The sequence below is a fragment of the Mastigoproctus giganteus genome, chromosome 7, assembly GCF_048544385.1.
Source record: "Mastigoproctus giganteus isolate SK-2022 chromosome 7, ASM4854438v1, whole genome shotgun sequence".
In the NCBI taxonomy this organism is placed as follows: domain Eukaryota; kingdom Metazoa; phylum Arthropoda; class Arachnida; order Uropygi; family Thelyphonidae; genus Mastigoproctus; species Mastigoproctus giganteus.
Window position 1 is genome coordinate 169,987,650 of NC_143581.1, and position 21,225 is coordinate 170,008,874.

The 21,225-nt window shown below is 36.0% G+C and overlaps 1 protein-coding gene across 1 annotated transcript in view; it reads right to left on the minus strand.

Annotated features, from left to right (window-relative positions):
* Positions 1 to 21,225, minus strand: part of fh (frataxin) — a 77,171-nt gene that overhangs the window by 48,511 nt on the left and 7,435 nt on the right. Inside the window, exon 3 of the mRNA XM_090378476.1 lies at positions 4,311 to 4,396. Coding sequence (XP_090234602.1) covers positions 4,311 to 4,396 — 86 coding nt within the window. The remainder of the gene's footprint in view (positions 1 to 4,310; positions 4,397 to 21,225) is intronic.

The window sequence follows — 21,225 nt, forward strand, 5'->3', positions numbered from 1 at the left end:
AGGTTGACAATCTCTACATACAAAACTAAAATCATGATGGTGAGGGGTAAATTGGCTCTTAATAGACCTCCTCTCGTAAGGTTGAATGGTATTTCCTTACAGAAGGTGTTAATGATTAAATACTTGGGAATATGTATTGCTAGTGGTTTGAACTTTATCTCGCATATTAACTATATATCAGAGAAGGTGAAGAAATTTATTGCAATGATCTCAAGAATAACATTGGTGGAATGGAGGATGAAGGGGAAAGCACTCCATTTGATTTATGATTGTATTTTTCTGCCAATTGTTATGATATGGTACATCAATCTGGGTTATCCATGCAATCAAGGTAAGCAACACCAGAAAGCTTTATTCTATACGAGTTATGTTACTCAAAATGGTTATGGCCTGCAGAACAATTTCCATAGAAGCTTTGCAAGTGTTAGCTGGCAAGATGCCACTTGATTTACAGTTAGTATTTAGAGGCCAGTCCTTTTATTTGAGAAGAGGTATAAAATCTGAGTTGATGAGCATCAAAATTAACACTTTAAATTACTTAAGAAACAAAAATAAGAGGATATGGGAGCTCCTTTTACAAAAATGGCAAAGCAGATGGAATTGTTCGGAAAAAGGTAGAATAACATTCAAATCTTTCCCTTTTGTTAATGGTGTAAATTATATTAAACCGATCTGGTTAGTACCTAATCTACGTTGTACATTCTTAATTAATGGATTGTGAATCATTTTTAGCTAAACTTAATAGTCTTGGAATTGTGGAAAGATGCAACTGTACCAGCTAGAAACATGGGAACATGTTTTTTTTAATTGTTTGGAATATGCTGATTTATGTTTGTATTTACTGAATAATGTTGACAGTGTAACTCCTCTGGTGGATGGCATTGAGTCACTGCATAATAACACAAGGGAAAATTTTACTGCCTTTCAAAATTTTGCAAATTCAGTTTTTGTGAGAAAGAAAATTCTTTTGCAATTGGAAGAGTTAAGATTGAATAAGGGATGAATTGGTGGACTGTAACCTTTTATTTACATGGAATAGTATGCTATTTTTTTTTATATAGGAACAGAGAAATTTATTTACAGAAGTGGACAGAATGTTGGTACTGTGTTTCCTTCATGGGTGGGTCCTGCTCCTGCCAATGTAGTTGGCAAGAAGCCTTAGTTGTTGTTTTTCTTGAGTTTGATTCTGCAATAACATCTTCCAGCATGGTTTTTCTGGTTAATTTGAGTAACTTCTGTTGAGCTCTCTCTCTGACTGCTGGTGGATTGTTGTACCTTGAACTATTTATCTTTTGGAGATTACCGGCGATGATCAGTCTCTAGGATGTGATACTCATCTGTGGACAGTGTCTCTTCATTGGTTTCTGTTATAGCCTACTTGTCCAGCTCATTGTGCTGTAGCTGAGTTTGGGATGACCACTGCACAATATAGTTGGTTCGTCATGTACTAATGGAATTTATTGATATGTACAATGTTTCATGTATATAAGAATATTGTTAATATCTGTATATTGTACCATGTTTATATGAATAGTGGATGTGCCAGATTGTTTTGGCTAGTGGCCACTTTACTCAATAAATAAATTGAATGAACGAAATTACATGAGCACTGGAAAAACAAAAAATAAAAGTAGCCATGTATTATAGACCCAATGACTGTGATATGCATAACACACATCCATACAGAGAAAGAATTCACCAGTAAATCAGAATGTTTATAATGAGAGATTTTAACTTTCCAGATGTTGACTAGAACTTGTGGGTTGGTCGCACATACACCAGCAAGACTTTTGTGGATTTACTGGATCACTGTTTTCTACAGCAGCATATTAGAGAGGCAACAAGAGGAAGCAATACTCTTGATCTAATTATCAGTAGTGATTCTTCATGCATTAAGAACCTGCAGGTAAAAGACACACTGGGTGGAAGATCACAGTGTGCTGATGTGGAATTTACTTAAAGACATTACTGTCAATGATAAAGGGAAAGGCTTTTGCAGGGGTGACTACAGAGTGGCCTCAGACAATTTTTTTTTAATTCTATATACTGGGACTTATGATGTTATTGATAGCAAATTCTAAATGAGAAACATTCAAGGAAGTAATCACAGATGCTACTAGGCATTTCATGCTAACTAAGAAATACTGTTCCAGGATTAGACCTAAATGAATGTCAGATGAACTGATGAGACTTGTGGCAGAGAATAAAACTGCATGGGATGCATATAAATTATCAAGTGATATAGAAGCCTACTGTAGATATAAACTAATCCGTAATCAAGTTTTTCAGGAAAACTAAGGTAGATTACAAGAAGTCTCTAACAAAGAATGCCAAGAAAAACAGCAAAGAACTATTTATATTAACAGAACTTTATTTATTCACAATGGTCCAATTGATGTCGATGGGTGTGGTTGATCTCGCTCAAGTTGCTAACAAATTGAATAGGTATTCTGCATCTACATTCACACATGATAAATTCTTTTAGAATGAGAATTCTATATATTCATCAAAATCTAAAAGGGAGCTAAATGATTTTGGGATAACTGAGAGGAAAGTGGAAGAGAAATTGAAGCTAAATATAAAAAAGGCACCTGAGATGGATGGGATCTGACCAGTCATATTAAGGGTGGCAAAAAGGAGGCAAGCAAACCCTTAGCCATAATTATAACGGCATCTTTGGATTTAGATGAGGTCACCATATACTAGAGATGTACAAATGTAACCCTAATTCGCAAAGTGGAACCAAAAGGTAATATGAGTAATTACAAACCTGTTAGCTTAACTTCTGTTCCAGCAAAATAATGGCGTCACTGATTAAAAAAGTAATGCAGGACCATCTAGACAGGATTGGAATTATACTACAGCCACAGCATGGATTTGTTAATGAGTAGTCTTGTTTGACCAATCTGACTGGATACTATGATGCAGTAACAAAGGAACTAGATACAAAAAAATAACTTGATATCATATACTTGGATTTCATGAAAACTTTTGACACTGTTTTACATAAAAGACTGCTGTACAAATTGGAGCAATCTGGCATTAAGGGCAAGTTACTGCTCTGGATAAAGGGATGGTTGAATGGGAGAAGACAGAGTGGTTATTAATAGCACTTCTCTTCATGGACTAATGTTATTCGTGGAATCCCAAAGGGTTCAGTATTGGGCCCATTGTTGTTTTCTATATTTATTAATGATATTTATGAAGGTATCAAGCTTAATGTGTAAGTTTACAGATGATACAAAGGTTCGCAGGATGGTTAATGACAGTAATCAGAATAAGCTGCTACAGCAAGGTCTAAAAAAATTTGGCAGATCAGGTGAGTGATGGCAGTTGAGTTTAACATTGACAAATAAGGTACTTCATATGCATAGCATTAATCGCAGATTAACATAAGAACAGCAAGGTACTATATTCAGGGTAGTGGAAAATGAGAAAAACCTGGTTGTAATCGTGCAGTCAGATATGTAGTTCTCTGAGCAATGTAGACAGGCTGTACACAGGACAGCTCATGGGGTTAATATGTAGGAAATCTTTGCTAGAATGGACAAGGAAATAATTATCCCACTGTATAATGCAATGCCCTGCAATATTTAGGCCACATTTTGAGTACTATATACAGGTTTGGAGGCCTCACTTTAAGTAGGATGTAGAGCTTCTGGAACAGGTGAAGAGAAGAGCAATGAAATTGGTCAGGGGAGCAAAGTGGCACACTTACCAAGAAATGATTCAGTTCTGCAAATTGCAGTTTTTGGAGACTAACTGCAAAGTGATCTGATTGAGGTGTTTAAGTCTTTGAATGGATCAAACAAGCTTAATGCTGATGGCGTTCTTCCTTTTGCTTGGACTATGCACGCACGCACACACACATGGGGGGGAGCATAAATTCAAATTGCTCTGGTCACTGTAATAAATCTTATTGGTTTTTTTTTTTTTTGGGTCTCTCCTTTTTAACTACTTCTTTAGGAAATATCATTAAATATCCTTCACACATACATTAGAATAGTTTATGAAAAATATGAGAATTGGTAGTAAAACTTGATTTAGCAACACAGCTGTTTCTTATATCTGAAATTGAACAGTGACCTGAACACAGTATGTGTAAACTAAATATCCTTAAAATGAACATTACTTCCTTCTTTGAGACATCTGTTTGTTCTAGTGAAACTGTTTTTTCTTCACATTTTAAAAACAATACAAATATTACAAGCACTTCTCATGTTTACTGAATCTTAAGAAATCAAATTCTAAAGTCACCTTAAATTTTATTAATTTAAATTTTCTTCTAAAAATATAATTTAGTTTCTTACCCAGTCTGTTTAGTGTTCTGGCAAAAAAAAGCTTTATGAAAATTCACCTCCACTGATTTTTTTTTCATCGCTATTATATTTAAAATCTGTTGATAAAAAGATACAAATGAAGCTAAAAATCTTATAGCAAATTTCTAAAAAAAATTATTTTATTCACATTAAAATAAAAAACTGAAAATTATTAAAATATAAACACTTCTTGATTTACTATATTTAGTGCACTTATACACTGTCATCTCTCCTCCAAATCTGACTTCCTGTAGAATTGAGGTTCTTGTCTAGTTCTGTTCATGATAAGGCACTGAATGAAAGTGACATATTTTAACCCTTTCAGAAGCAAGTTTAATGAACATGAGTGGATTACCTGCAGTGAATTTTTGACAACAAGAAGCTCTGTGGAGCAAGTTTTTCATGAAATTTTGAAATTATGTAGAAATGAAAACTCTGTACATGAATGCCTTAAAATATTAATATATTCTTATTTTGACTTTATGGCCCAACACTAGAATAAAATTATCAAAAATCAATTGAGAATTACAAAAAAAAATTCATAAAAAATTTATAAATAAAACCATCATTACTTTTTTCTTATGCAATAATATCTTCCACATCTATTTATGTATATTGCTTTATTTAGTTTTATCAAATTCGGTATCTGAATTCCACAGATATTCATCAATTTCAGCTTTTAGTATATGGTAGTTGCAAATGATACAAGAAAGCAAGCTTATAAAGCATCAGCCAAAAAAAAAAAAAAAAACCCTCGTATGTACCCTCTATGCACAAAAGATGTTTTATGTGAAAACAGCTTCGACAGAAATGACACAAATTACATCACTACCTAAATAACACTAATGAAGTCACTAACATAGAGTAAGTAGATGCTCATGTAAGTAGAATAAGTAGCCTGCTACATTACCAAATTTGTCACGAAAATGTGAAACGGAAATGATGCAAATTAAGAAATTTCCTATGCCTGCTACTTAGTCTACCAAATCAACATTAGTGACTGCATTAGCATCATTTAGGAAGTGACATCATTTCCGTCTGACATTTTTGTCACCAATTGGTTTTGCTTGAGTCCGAAAATGTAGTAGGTGCCACCAAAGATTTTTTCACATGAAAAAAAAAAACTACCCACCTCATCACTGCCCTCCCCTCCAAGGGTTTGCCTAGTTCTTCCTTGAATTTATTCAAACTACCCACTTCCACAACAGATGGAAGTCTATTTTAACAATCAACCATCTGCTGGCTAAAGGCAAACTTCTTCACATCCATTTTGCAACCATCCTTCCTCAATTTGAACTTATGCTCCTCACGTGTGTAGTCTCAGCAAGAAGATGAATGCCATCAACACAGCTTACTCAATCCATTCAAGGCCTTAAACACCTGTCACATCTTCTTACAGGTACATAGTCTCCAGATACAATTTGCATAACTGAAGCCTTCCTTGGTAAGAGCAGCCCTTTTGTTCCCTTCACCAATCTTGTTGCCCTTCCCTGCCAGCAGATCTACATCCTACCAAAAATGAGGCCTCCAGACCTGTATATAGTACTCAAGATGCAGCCTAACCATGGCTCTGTACAAAGGGATAATCCCCCTTATCCCTACTTGAAAAGTTCCTGTATATCACTGGCAAAACCCTATGAGCTGACCTAGCAGCCTGTCTGACCTGCTCAGAGAACTTTATATCTGACTGCACAATCACCCCAAGTCTTTTTCATTTTCTACTACACTGAGTTTAGTATATTAATCTGGGATTTATAATTAACCATATGCAGTACCTTGCATTTGTCAATGTTAAACTTCAGCTGCCATTTCTCAGCCCATTGGCCTAATTTTTCTATATCTTGTTTGCAGTAGTTTACTATGATTACTGTCATTAACCACCCTGCCAACCTTTGTGTCATCTGCAAACTTAGACAGGCATTAAGCCTGTTTAAACAAGTTCTCTTTGTAATACGGTTGATGGCTCAGATTATCTGATTTTAATGAAATCTGATTGCTTGATAAATATTTCTAAAAGAGCTAAATATAAAATTTCATGAAAATTTGTTCAGTGGGAGTTAAGCTGTTAAAAGCAGAAAAATAGACATAGCAAAGAATAGGCACTTTAAAGCCTATGTGAATGCACCTAAAAAGGTATTAACTCTAATAACTGACCACCTACAAAAAAAATCTATTCATGGATTTTTGGATATGGCTGTGTATATACCATATCCAAAAATTTCATTAATTTGTATATGTGTCCCCCCCTTTACTATTACCTTATCAACACAAAGCATCATAAATAATCATACTAACAGAAAAAAATTTATTGACAAAAAGACAAACCTCACAAAACCATTTATTTTGCAAATGTAGTCTGATAAATCATTTTTGCAAATGATTTATCAGTTTCCTCAACCACCACTCACATCAATTGCCCTAATTATCCCCCCTATTATTCCTTTCAATTGAAAGGTGGCATTCATGCATACTAGGGGAGCTTGAAGAGTTTCTAGCCTCTCATAGAAGGAATGCTGGTAAGTTGTGAAACCTATTTATTTTTTGACATAGTCGACCCTTAAGTCAACACACTTTCTGGTACAATCCACTAGTTTCATAACTCGCTCAAATAAAATTCAGAAGTTTTGACTCAAACCAGTTGCTGACTGCCTCCATCACAGCATTGTCACTGTCGAATTTCAGTCCTTTCAAGTCCTTTTTGAGAGTTGTAAATAGAAAATAGTCTGATGGAGCTAATTCCATTGAGTAGGGTGAATGCTGTAATAGAATTGAACCTGCAGTCACACAGTGTTGCCTGAGTCACAAGTGCTGTGTGTGCTGGTACATGATTTTGATGCACGATGATTCCTTTGGCCAATTTCTCATTCCTCTTGAGCTTCAATTCCTCATGGAAATGTCTCAGTAGGCTCGCATAATACTTGACATTGACAGTGGCACCTCATTCCAAGAAATCAACCATGATCACCCCTTCTGCAACCCAGAAGACGATGACATGACTTTCCCAGCTGACTCCTACACCCAGAATTTTTAGGAGGGGGAGAGAAGAGGGATTCTTCCACTGTTTCAACTGTTCTTATGTTTTAGTGTTGAAGTGATACATCCCATGTTTTGTCCATAATGACATACCGACCCCAAAACTAAGCTACTACATTATCTTCAAAATGCTGCACAATCTCAAGATAACAGCTTACTCTTTTCCATTTCTGATTTACATTCAGTACTTTAGAGACCCATCTCGAAGAAACCTTCTTCATTCTTAAAACATTCACCACAATATTGAGAGCTCACTCATGGGAGATGTTGAATGTTGTCTCAATGTGCTTCAGTATGTATTCATGCACGATCAGGTCATGAATGGCATAAACATTTGCAGGTGTTGACACAGTAACAAGTCCTCCCACTGCAGTGTGCATCTTCAACACTGTCTCGTCAATGCTTAAATTCTGAAACCCAGTGTTTGACCGAAGTGTATAAAGGACAAGATGTTTTCTACATGTCTTCATGAATTTCTTTTGGTGGCATTCCCTTTAAATGAAGGTTAAAATTAATGCCCTCTGTAAAGGAGAATATAGTTACAAATCTGAAATTTTCTGTGAACACAAAGTCCAGAACAGATTGGAAATATTGTCTTTCACGAAAACTTTTGCAATCTGTATTTGGCTAAAAACTTTTCAACCCCCCCCCCCTCCCCAGATGTCTGCATTGATATTCCTTGTTCAGGTACTTCCTAATGTGGAATCTTCTCTCTGATTTTCTGGCTTAAAATACCTGTATCCTATTTTTCTAAATTTATCTGTTGCCACTATCATTCTCCCAACTCAGTAAACCACTCAAAATTTTTGACTTTTTATTTGAAACTCAACTTTCTCCAATAATGAAGTAATTTTCATTGGTAATTACAACCAGCAGGTGCTTCAATTTTCTAGTTACATTCACCCAAAGGTCGGGATGCTGAGGCTTTTGTAATTACTAATGATCCTACCCAGCTTGTTCATTATCTACTAGAATACTAGACAATCCTAAACACACACACCCAACAACTTTGATGTTTACCTCACCAGCAACTCTTTAAAGTATACAATTAATGTACCTAGTCCTCCAGGGACATCAGATCAAAAATCAGTGATGGCCTCTTCCTGGGCCATTTTTAACCTAAGGTCCTTTGATTACAAAAATGCAAAATTAAATGATGTACATGACTTTCATTGCTATTTTCCCTGAGTGAATTACTGTTTTAAACCTTCTGATCCTAATATTTACTAAAATCATGTCAGTGAAATTATTCTTGTAGAGACAAAACCCTTTATTTCACATTTTATTCCACACTTTATTCCACATTTTATCCTAAAATCCTGGCCTTTATCTAAACTTTGGTTTTCCAATAAATGTGCTAGTTTTTCAGGATAAGAATACAGCAAATTGCAATTGGCCTGAATTCGAATCTCTAGCTTCAATTTTCTGCCTGCATTAAAGCTTGCAAGTTGTAAATCAGTTATTAATCAATCTAAACTCAAATTCTCAATAATTAGTAACAGGAAACTTGCTTCCTGTCCAAATGGCAGTTCAGCCATTTGGCCTCAGAAGAAAACTATTTGCTGCTATCCATCTACTGTTACAACCTGATAGTTCTACTGCATCCTCAGTTAAGGCAAAAACTTATTAGTATCCTACTTTTCTTCTAACTGTTGCATTGATGATCTTGTAAATCACCTCCTTCCTACCTTATCAGATACACTTCAACCAGTGCCTCTTGTGGTCTTCTGAGAGAAGGATATTTAATAATCTCTGAATAATCTTGATGCTAAAAAAACTTTGAATTACCACTCATTTTCAAAGCCTTTATGTTGCCTTTTTCATACTTTCTTATTCCACTAGTATTTTTTTCCTTCAGCATGCACCTGTCACTACTCTTTCAAAAATAATGGAGAAGTTCATCAACTATCAATACTTAAGCTATGTTGAAAACTTCCATCTGATCAGTGATTGACAATATGGATTCTATCAGTCTTAATCCACTAGTGATATACTGGCTTGTATTACTCAGCTTTCAACAAATTTGTTTAAAAAATTTGATGAAACTCAGTGAGCTGCTCTTGGCATTGCTAAGGCATAAAGGTCTTCTAAACAATTCCCATCCTATGGACTGTTTTTCACTATGGTTGATAATAGATGGCCCTCTGTCTTCTAACTTCTCAATTAATGCTGGTGTTTTCCCCAAGGTTCAGTTCTTTGTCTCACTCTTTATTCTTGTGGAAGGTTAAAACAGTATAAGCTTCTTCCACAGACTGGAATTACTATCCATACTTCTGCTGATGACAATACACTATATTCCAGCTTGAGAAATCTTGCTCTACAGAAACAGCAACTCATCCACACCAATTTTGTAAAATCTGATCTCCAGGTAATTCTCCAACATGGCAAAGAAAAATTAATTACCTTCAACTATTCTAAAACTCAATCCAGTCTTATTTCTCACAAAACACAGAAAAGATAAGTATGGAAATCTACTGCTTCCATACCGATCTTTGATTGTTTGTTTGTTATTTGGATTTTAGGAGCATTAGCAACTAAGACCATATTGCTCCGGGATATGCGATGGTCATTCCCTGACCTTTCCGCATTCTCCGTATTTGGTGGTGACGGGCTCGAACCCCGGTCTAATCAAGAAGCGTGTGTTATGCACTGCTGCTCCTTCCCACCTGGCTATGGAGGCGCCTACCTATCTTTGATGATACTCAAATTTATAGACAAGATTACATATGTCTATTAGGGTTATACTGAGTTCTACTCCCTCTTGGCATAAGCACATCACAAATACTGTTTTGGTGTTACCTTTCTTCTAATCAGCTACTGACTCTGTACAAATTTCAAATATTTCCTATTTATGGAATACTGTTCTCACAGCTGAGGTAGTGCTTCCAAGCCTCCCTTACCTAGATTCTATTTCAAAAGAAACAATTGGATTAATTAATGATCTGTCTCTTACAAACTCTCTTTCCACCTCACTGTCTAGATATTCAGCTTCTACTGCATGCTTTTTTTTTACTGATACTTCCACAGGCACTGTTCTTCAAAAGACAATGAATAAAAAGCACACTTGCTTATTTTTTCACTGTCTCTAGGCTTGTCCAGAGTATATTTAGTTGGGTGCTGCTCTTTTGAACTGGCATCTGTAATCCCACTGCTCTCTCTCCAAAACCAGCTAACTTCTATTCACTATTCTTTTATTTTTGGTCTTTGGAATAATCTTCCTTCAAAAGGTATTTCACAAAAATCAACCTTCAACCCATGCATTATACATAGTAGGTTCTAATACCTACTGTGTTTGGGGGTTTCATAAAAAAAAAAAAAAAACTTGATAGATATTTCCAGGCTCAAGCCTAAGTCTAATTTAGTTTGGCTTAAAGAACATTCACTTTTATGTGAAAAAGCAGTTCACTTTCTTAAAACTTTTTCAACTACATACATGTTAGACAGCAATTTCAGCTGACACCTTGTTAAAGTCTAAACATAGTAAACAAGCTTGATGCAGAACCAGATTGAAGACTCTCTCCCTTCCATTGAGCTTAACTTAAAAACACATTCTTCAAAAGAATCTCAGTGTTACTAGTATCAGATAAATGAATCTCTCTTAATTTTATTTTATTATGTTTCAAGAATGTGTTACATGTTAGGTATATTGTAACAATTATGTTACGATATACCTAACATGTGGTTACTGTATAACCTATGATACATACATTCCGTAATGATACCATTTGTTTTTCATCCTATGGTTCAGATGAGTAAAGGTACCCAGATTTACATCTTTGGTGCACTACAATGATATCCTTGAGAACAACTGTAATGGTACATTCCTCTAATCCCTGTGATTGCCCGGAAGTGTAAACAGAAGATTTATTTATTTGGCAGTCTCAAGCATGTTGATGTTGTGGATATGGATGATCAGTTTCATTATTTTAGTGGTACAATAATTTGTAAGACTGTTTTTCATCCTATGGTTCAGATGAGTTAAGGTAGCCCTGAAACTGGTGGAGTGAAAAAAAAAAAAGAATTACTTTTTCAGTAAAAATGAAAACAATAAGAGCTGATAGTGGTGAAGGCATGATGTCTATTGGCCATAAATTAGGGCTAGCATATCCAACAATATAAGTATGACAGTAAATGATAAAGTATTTGCCATCCCCCCACCAAACATCATTTCTCTACTCTAGCTTATGGATCAAGGGATTATTTTCACCTTTAAGAGTATTATTTGAAAAGAACCAAAGCTCAGGCTACTACTGCCATCAGTAGTGGGAAGGAAGCAACAATTCTCACACAGTTTTGGAAAGGTTTTAAGTTCCTTATAGCAATAACAAACATTGGTGCAAGGAAAGATATAAAGCAATCCACTATGATGTATTGTTGGAAAAGGCAAGCCCCAGTTTGTCCATAACTAAAGATCTCCAAAAAATGCAAGAAAATGTCAGGAAAAATTTTAGTAATGGCAAACACCTTATGCTGGAAGCAGATACCGAAGATGCAAAAGAGCTACTGGAGCCTCACAGAGAAAAGACCTCACACCAACAATTTGATTGAAGGCACAAATGCAAACTGAAGAAAGGATAATAGTGATGATAAAATCTATGGTATCTCTTTAAAGAGCCTGCCCTTTGTGTTTAAGAGAAATCATGATGAAGGGGAAGGAGGCAATAGTCAGAGGATTAATCTCAATGTTGAAAGAGGCAATAATGTTGAACCTTTGTGATGTCATGTTTAATATAAGATTCTTTATGATGAAAAGAAGATGGCAACTCATCACCTTTCTTTGAATGAAATTTTCAGACAGGATCAGTTTGTCAGGTACATACAGAAATCATATTTATTCACATTTCATTTAAAAAAACAAATCAAATTATTTGCAAATCTTCAGGAACATATCTCAGGAGTTACATAAGTTGATATGGGAAATTAATGTTAAGTTAGCATATGAACACACTGTATACATGAACTGAGCATTAGGTGTATTAATATGCACTAATAACACTTAATTAGTTTTTACTGTAAATATGTTATACACCATGTATTACAGAAGTTGTATTTTTAATACATTCAGGTTATTTTATTTTAAAACTAACTATAAAAAGAGGTTCAGCAGGAAAACTATTGCTACTCAAGAGGTTCACCAAGGGAGAAAGGTTGAAAACCAACTGTCTAGTACAGTGGTTTTCAACTGGGGTGCCATGGAACCATAGGGTGGCACAACAATATTCCAGGGGTGCCACGTAATTTGGTTTTAAGTTACTTAAACTGATTATTATTTATTATTATTTTTTTTCAATTTCTATATTTATTTCATTATAAAAAGGTGTGTAGTATCCATTGTATGGTATCTTTATAATTTTGTTGTGATCTATAACTGATGTTTATCTAATACCTCCATATGAAGAATAAAATTATTTTATAAGTATATATAATTTGTATTATGAATTGTAATTTTGTTTATAATTATATTATTATAACTATCATATAACATATTTTAATATTATATATATATATATATATATATATATATATATATATATACACACACACACACACACACACACAGAGTATGAATCGGATATAACAGGTAGAAAATTGATTAGGGATGCCATTATTAAAAAAAGTCGAAAACCACTGGTCTAGTGTATAACTTATGGTCCACTTCCAAAGGTTTCTAAAAAACATTATTTTCTAAACTCCACCTAAAATTTGCTGAATTTTATAGCACATTATAATCATTATTATATACTAAATAACATATTTAAAAATGCCCAATAAAAATATATTTTGAATAGTTTTCAATATAAAATTGCACCCAATTACAAACTAGCAAAGAAGAAACATCTTAAGGATATGATCTTCGAGTGGTTGCTCAGGTTATCTATTTAAACAACCTCTTCTAACTACTTTTGTTAAATGTAGAAAAAGTAAGCAGGTAAGTAATGTAGGTTGTCCCAAGGGTCTAAAAGAATTGTTGGGTGGCCCACAGAGTTCAAAAAATTGGGAATTTATAACACTGAACAACAAATTTTGGTTCATATCTTGTTATGGGCATGAAAGTAAGTTTGCTTTAGAAATTTTGAGATGCTAAACATGGAAACAGTGCTTAAAATGGCAGAGTGGCTCTTGTTTTCGAAAAAAGTAGTTTTTTAATATTTATAAAGGTATTTTTTATTTAATACCTTTAAATAAGAAATACCTCGTATAAATATAAAAAACTACTTTTTTTGAAAACAAGAGACAATCTGCCATTTTAAGTGCTATTTCCATGTTTAATACCCCAAAAGGTATTTTTAATTTAAGATGCACATGATATAGATGTAAGAAAAGAAAGGAAAAAACTGAAGTAAAGAGCTTCTGTAGACCTTTCAGGACCAAGATATCGATGAGGAATACAACTTTCTGAAAGTGATAAAGCCCAAGAAACCTATAGGTAAAAATAAATCCAAAGAAGAAAAGATTAGTCAAGAAACACTTGTCATGATGAACCAGAGATGACAAATGAGAGCAAGATAAACACCGACAAGGACAAAATTGAGTATACTGAGTTATGCAAAGCCATTAGAAAGGGACTCAGAGAAGACATAAGATTTAACACAAGAAACGTAGAACAAGCATTAAGCGAAAACAAGGGACTAAATCAGCAGTCAAGCAGTAATACAGAAAGACAAATGATACTAAATCTGAAGAATAGTGGTGTACTTATAAATAGCAGAGAAGGCATAATTCAAATAGCAGAAGACTACTATAAAGTATTATATAAGGAGCGAGGGAACAATGCCAGCAGATGGATCGCAAATTAGGAACATATATGACATACCAGAATCCTTCCACATGAGGTAAAATATGCATTGAAGAAAATGAAGAATCAAAAAGCCCCAGGTGAAGATGAAGTTACTGCAAAGTTGTTAAAATTAGGAGGAAGAGACATGGCACAGAAACTGGCAAGACTTCAACAAGATACATTAGGAAAGGCATGATGCCTAAGGAGTGGAATAACGTAATCATAATTTTGCTGCATAACAAAGGAGATAAATCAGAAATTCGAAATTATAGACCAATTAGCTTGCTGTCCCACATCTACAAGTTGTTCACAAGGGTCATCACTAACAGATTAGAAAGAATACTTGATGAGAATCAACTGAAAGAGCTAGCTGGCTTTAGGACAGGATTCTCAACTATGGATCACTGTCATGCAATATCACAGCTAACGGAGAAAGCAAATGAATAAAAAACACCATTATGCCTGGCATTTGTGGATTATGAAAAGGCATTTGACTCCATAAAGCATGAGTCAATGTTTCAGGCACTGGAAAGACAAGGCATAGACATCTCATACATTAGGATTTTGAAGAAAATATATGAGAACACTACTTCCTTTATTACACTAGACAAAGACAATAGCAAATTTAAAATTGAGAAAGGAGTTCGACAAGAAGACACAATATCTCCAAAGTTGTTTACTGCTGCTCTTGAGGAAGCTTTCAGAAGATTGGACTGGTCGCAAAAAGGAGTCAATGTGAATGGAGAGTACCTAAACCCTTTACGATTTGCAGATGACACATGTGATCATAAGCTGTGATCACGAAGAATTAGAGGAAAATCTTAATCAGTTATGTAGAGTTAGTAAAAATTTCGGACTAAAGATGAATATTGTTAAAACAAAAATAATGTTGAACAAGTATGCCACAGAAATGGATATAATCATTGAAGGAGCAGTAATTGAAAAGGTGTATTCATATACTTACCTGGGACAAGGCATTAGCTGTAATAATGATAAATGGCTCGAAGTCAAAAGAAGAATAACTCTCGGATGGATAGCATTCGGGAAATATAGTGACATACTGAGGAGCAATATCTCAATTTGTCTAAAACGTAAAATAATGAACCAATGTATACTCCCCACCTGACTTATGGAAGTGAAACTTGGGCACTCACCAAAAGAATGGAAGAGAAGCTGAAAACTAAACAGCAAAGAATGGAACGATTATATTAGGAATCAGACTTGAATAAGAAGAGAAACACACGGATTAGGCAGCAAACCCAAGTAAAGGATGTTCTTATAAAAACTAAAAAACTGCAATGTACTTTACAGGCCACATAGCTAAAAGACACAGATGGACTAAGAAAATAATAGAATGGTACAAAAGAGGAGCTAAAAGAAAACATGGAAGATAACAATGGAGATGGACAGATGAATTCAACAGTTTAGATTAAATGGATGGCCATTGCACAACACAGAAGAAACTGAAAAGTTCATGGAGAGGCCTTCATACTGCAGTGGATTGAAAATGGCTGATGATGATTTTTTATTTTTCATATTTTTCACACATGAGGAGTTATTCAGCGAGGGGAATGCCAGAGGTGTATTCAACTCTAGCAGTAAGCTAGAGAATCTTGTAATAACTGAGAGCAAAGTGGAGGAGAAATTGTTGAAGATAAACACAAGAAAGGCACCTGGGGTGGATGGGATCTATCCAGTTATATTAAAGGAGGCAGCAAAGGAAGTAAGCAAACCCTTAGCCATAATTATGAGAGCTTCCTTGGATTCAGGGGAGGTACCCATGGACTGGAGATGTGCAAATGTAACCCCAATTCACAAAGGGGGATCAAAGGCTGACACAAGTAATTATAGACCTGTGAGTTTAACTTCTGTTCCTGGAAAAGTAATGGAGGCACTGGTTAAAGAAGCACTGCAGGATCATCTAGACAAGACTTCAGTTATAGCTAGGACACAGCATGGTTTTGTTAAGGGTAAGTCTTGCCTGACCAATTTGATTGGATACTATGATGCAGTCACAAAAGAACTGGATGCAGGGAATAACTTTGATATTATATACTTGGATCTTAAAAAGGCTTTTGATACTGTTGCACATGGAAGACTGCTGCACAAATTGTAGCAGTGTGGCATTGGAGGCAAATTGCTGCTATGGATAAAGGGGTGGTTGAGGGGGAGAAGACAGAGAGTGGTAATCAATGGACACTGCTCATCGTGGACTAATGTTATTAGTGGAGTCCCTCAGGGTTCAGTATTGGGTCCTTTATTGTTTTCTGTATTTATAAATGATATTGATGATGGTATATCAGGCTTAATGTCCAAGTTTGCAGACGATACGAAGGTTGGCAGGGTTGTCAAAGGACACTACTGACACTATGCTGCTGCAACAGGATTTGGAAAGGTTGAGCAGATGGGCTTCGAGGTGGCAAATGAAGTTTAACATTGACAAATGTAAATTACTACATATGGGAAACAGCAACCCCAGAGCAACGTATCAACTCTGTGGTACTACACTGACAGTGGTAGAGAATGAAAGGGACCTGGGGGTGGTTGTGCAGGCAGATATGAAGTTCTCTGAGCAGTGCAGACGGGCTGCAAGAGTAGCTCATGGTGTATTGTCAATGATATATAGGAATTTTTCTAGCAGGGATAAGGAGGTGATTATTCCCTTGTATAAGGCAATGGTCGGGCCACACCTAGAGTACTGTATACAGGCCTGGAGGCCTCATTTCAAGAAGGATGTAGAGCTGCTGGAACGAGTACAGAGAAGGGCAACTAGATTGGTGAATGGGACAAAGGGGTGCTCTTACGAAGAAAGGCTTAAGTTTTGCGAATTACAGTGTCTGGAAACTAGGCACCAGCGAGGTGATCTGATAGAGGTGTACAAAGCCTTGAATGGTTTGAGCATGCTCAATGCTGATGGGATTCTTCCTCTTGCTCAGAATAATCACCTGAGAGGGCATAAATTCAAATTGAGGAAAGACAGATGTAGGATAGATGTGCGGAAATTTGCCTTTAGCCAGCGGGTGGTTGGTAGGTGGAACAGACTTCCATCCCTTGTCGTGGAAGTTGATAGCCTAAATAAGTTTAAGGCTCAGCTGGACAGGTATTTCGAATGAACAGAGGGGTGAAGTGGAAGTGGTTATTTTTATTTATTTATGTTACTTTTTTTTTTGGCTGATGCTGCATAAGCTTGCTTTCTTGCATCAAATGCCTCTACTAATGCTAATGCTATTTATATGGCAGCAAGATGTAGCTACGAACATACCTGTATCAAACATGGAACCTTTTCACTTGTATTCAGCTTCGGGAGTATCCCTTTTCACCATCCAAAAATAATCGGCTAACATGACAGCACTCTGTTTGCTTTTGTATCTTTGTTCCATCGTGGGGATGTCTTGATGGAAGCACACATCATGTTCATTACTGATGGCCACAGTTTGGTGGGAAGAAATCCAGGTGTGAGTGGAAGAAATGCATCTTCAATAACACGTTGCACCTCAGTTTGTCATAAGAAGTAATGAGATCTTCCACAAGCTGCCTATAGTTTTTAACCTTATTATTTCCTAGAAAATCAGTCAAAACATTTCAAAAGGCTTTCCATGCAGATTTCTTGCCATCACTTAGGACACATTCGAACAGTTCGTCTTTGAAAAGTTGCCTTATTTGTGGGCCAATGAAAACACCTGCCTTAATCTTAAACCTTGGGAATTTCTCTTACAGCTATGTTAATGCAGGACTGTTCACTTCCAAAACTTTCACGAAATTTTCCATGAACCCCAATTTGATGTGGAGTGGTGGAAGCAAAACTTTATTTAGATCTACCAGAGGTTCAAATACTACATTCTTCATTCCAGGTGTTAATGATTTTCAGTGAGGACAACTCCTCCTCTCGTAGTGCATATCCTTGGCACAACTATCCCACTTGCAGAGAAAGCAACAATACTTAATGTGATCCTTTTGTAGTCCTAATAAAATGGTGATTACCTTTAAATCACCACATACCTGCCACTCGTACTTCTGATAGTGTACACTTATGAGGATGTTCTCCGTGTTTCCATGTTTCTTTTTTTGACGGCATATGCAAGAGTTATTACCTTAGAAGCATCTATAAATAGTCTCCATTCTTAGGGAACATGCCTCAAGTTCACTGTTGCCATTAGACCATCTATATCCTTAAAAACAGCGAGTTCACCTTCTGTTTGATAGAATTTATCATAGGCTTTATTTTGAGTACAAAATGTTGTCACTTTCACAGAATGACCTAGAACAATGCTTCCCAAACTTTTTCCTTCATTACCTAAAACTGCTTATCAGAAAGTCCTTTTTACCCAATGTAGGTGAAACACTAACTGCACAGAAAACATACATGACAAGTGAAGAAAGATCGGTAAAAAATAGGAAGCAAACAATATGTTTGATGTAACGTCTTTATTTTTAACATGTCTAAACGTTTTAGCAGCCACAAAAAATTTGGTGATTATTCACCATGAATATTTCATCACCCAGTTCCCAGCTAATGAGTATAATGCCACTGCTCCATCTTATTTACTAGTTCCGCAAAATTGGGAGCAATTGGATACAGAACATACCTCACATCGTATTTGGGGTTCAGCAAACAGTTTCCTTTTGTGCTCTTTATGAAGGCAAGAGTGGAAAATCCTACTTCACACATGCTTGGAAACAGCAATAATTGCATCACGGCCTCCCCAACTACCACAGGATATTCATTGTGAATTGTTAACCAGAAAGACTCCAAATGGTCCTTCTTTTCTTCAAATAACATTTTGCACTGACTGCTTGACCTATGCTCCATCATTTGCTCTGCAAAACCATTAACACTATTGGGTATTTCAGTCAAGTCACACAGAAATGGGTTTACAATCCACTAATATATAGACCATTCTAGTTCAGGAAACAATTCCTTGAAACACAAAGATAGTTTTGTCAAGTGGGTGATCACATCACCCTTGATTTCAGTGAAATCAAGGATGATGTGAATAAAGGTATCAGCATCCTCCAAGAACAAAGAAAGGGTGGAGAAGGATGCAATTTTATGTTGCTCTGCCTTTTTTAGTCAATACTTGAGCTTTTCTTGAAATGCTGTTATTTTTTCACTTGCAGAAATTCTATTTTCCTTTTTTCCTTGAAGTTGTGGATTAAGTGCATTCATGTTGGAGAAAATATCAACTAAATAACTAAACTGAGCTAAGCACTTCATGTTGGAAATTCTTTCAACAAGAGCATGTTTCTTTTCAACCAAAAACATCTCAATTTCAGTCCTCAACTCCCAAAAGCGATTCAGAACATTCCCCCTTGACAGCCAACGGATCTCCACATAGAAAACAAGGTTCTTATGTAATGAATCAGTTTCGGAACACAAGGTTCTGAAGAGTCTTGTGTTTAAAGCATCTGCCTTTATTAAGTTCACTATGGTAATGATGTTTTTCATGACTTCCTCTAGTTCATGAAGACCTTTGACAGCCAGAGCTTGGTGGTGAATTATACAATGTGTTGAGAGAATTTTGGGGTTTTGTTGCTTGCATGAGCTATAAAGCCTGAACGCTGACCCAACATTGAGAGAGTACCATCACTGTTAATCCCCACACAGGAATTTCACATTAAACCTTCTTTGCCTAAAAATGCATGAATAGCGTGGAATATGTCAATTCCTTTACATGTCATTTTCAAAGGCTTGCAGCAAAGAAGATATTGCTCAATCATGATTTCAAACTTATAACATACATAGACACCATTGACTGCGAGTTGTTGGAAACATCCGTGATTTTGTCCAGTTGAATAGCAAACTTACGCCTTGATGTCTCCAGCAGTATTACTGGACAATGGTACTGCTGCCACTTTTCGTGCTTGGTCAGACCCACACATTATTTCGCTGATGTGAATAGCAGCTGGCCAGATGAGCGTTTCCCCTATTGTGTGTGGCACCTTTGATTTTGCAATCAGGTAAGCCACTTCAAAGTTTTGATTAATTGCTTTGGAATCCTTGTTAGTAAGTCGCTGCTTCTTTATAATCCCTTCAAAACATTGAAAATATGACGGAGGCTTGGACAACAATGTTGGATGTTTCAACTTCATATGGGCTTGGAGCTTATTCTTTTTCAATAACTCATTGCATAGAATGGCAGAGCACATAACACATTGTTGTTTCGTGACTCCCTTCGATATAGGTGAAACCTAGTTCAATGAAGTCTGGCACATAAGGACGTTTGGTAGCACTCATTCTGGGTAAGAACAAAGATGAAAATTAGGATTTGAAGATTCATTATATTATTTTAAAAAAGCTACAAATAATATAATGAAGATTACCTTTTCTAAATATGTACAGTATGATTTATAAACACAGCCAGCACGATACATACCTCACACTGCCACAGCTAGCAACACACTGCACCTAAAGTTTAGACTAGACGACTAGACTTACCCACTTTAGTTTAGGGGCGGTACGTGTAGACACATTTTGTCAATAAGCCACTTGCATGCGAGTGTGGCAAAAATGATTGAATCTAATAACAAGCATATGACGTATTTATTAAATAGCAAATAAATACTTGTTAGGCTGTTTCAGAGTATCAGTGCACACTGTTGTTTGTTTGTTATTTGATTTTTAGGAGCATTAGCAACTAAGGCCATATTGCTCCGGGATATGCGGTGGTCGTTCCCTGACCTTTCCGCATCCTCCGTATTTGGTGGTGACAGGCTCGAACCACGGTCTAATCAAGAAGCATGTGCTATGCACTGCTGCTCCTTCCCACCTAGCTACAGAGGCGGCGTCAGTGCACACTGACTGATCACTTTCTTCAGAGTACTACTACTACACTTTTACAATAAATGAAAAACCACTTTTACCCAATTTTGGGTAATTTACCCAGGTTTGGGAAGCACTGATCTAGAAGATTCCACTGTTGTAGCCATGAGGCCAAATGCTCTGCCTTATTCTTCAGCAGTTTGAGATCCCTGATAAGGTCATTAAGCTCACTTTCTGTGACCTTATGTGGTTCAGAAGGATAAAGGTTTGGACAAAATGGTGGATCCCTTGATGTAGACGGCTGCTGTACTTCCTCGAGTATATCAAGTTGATGT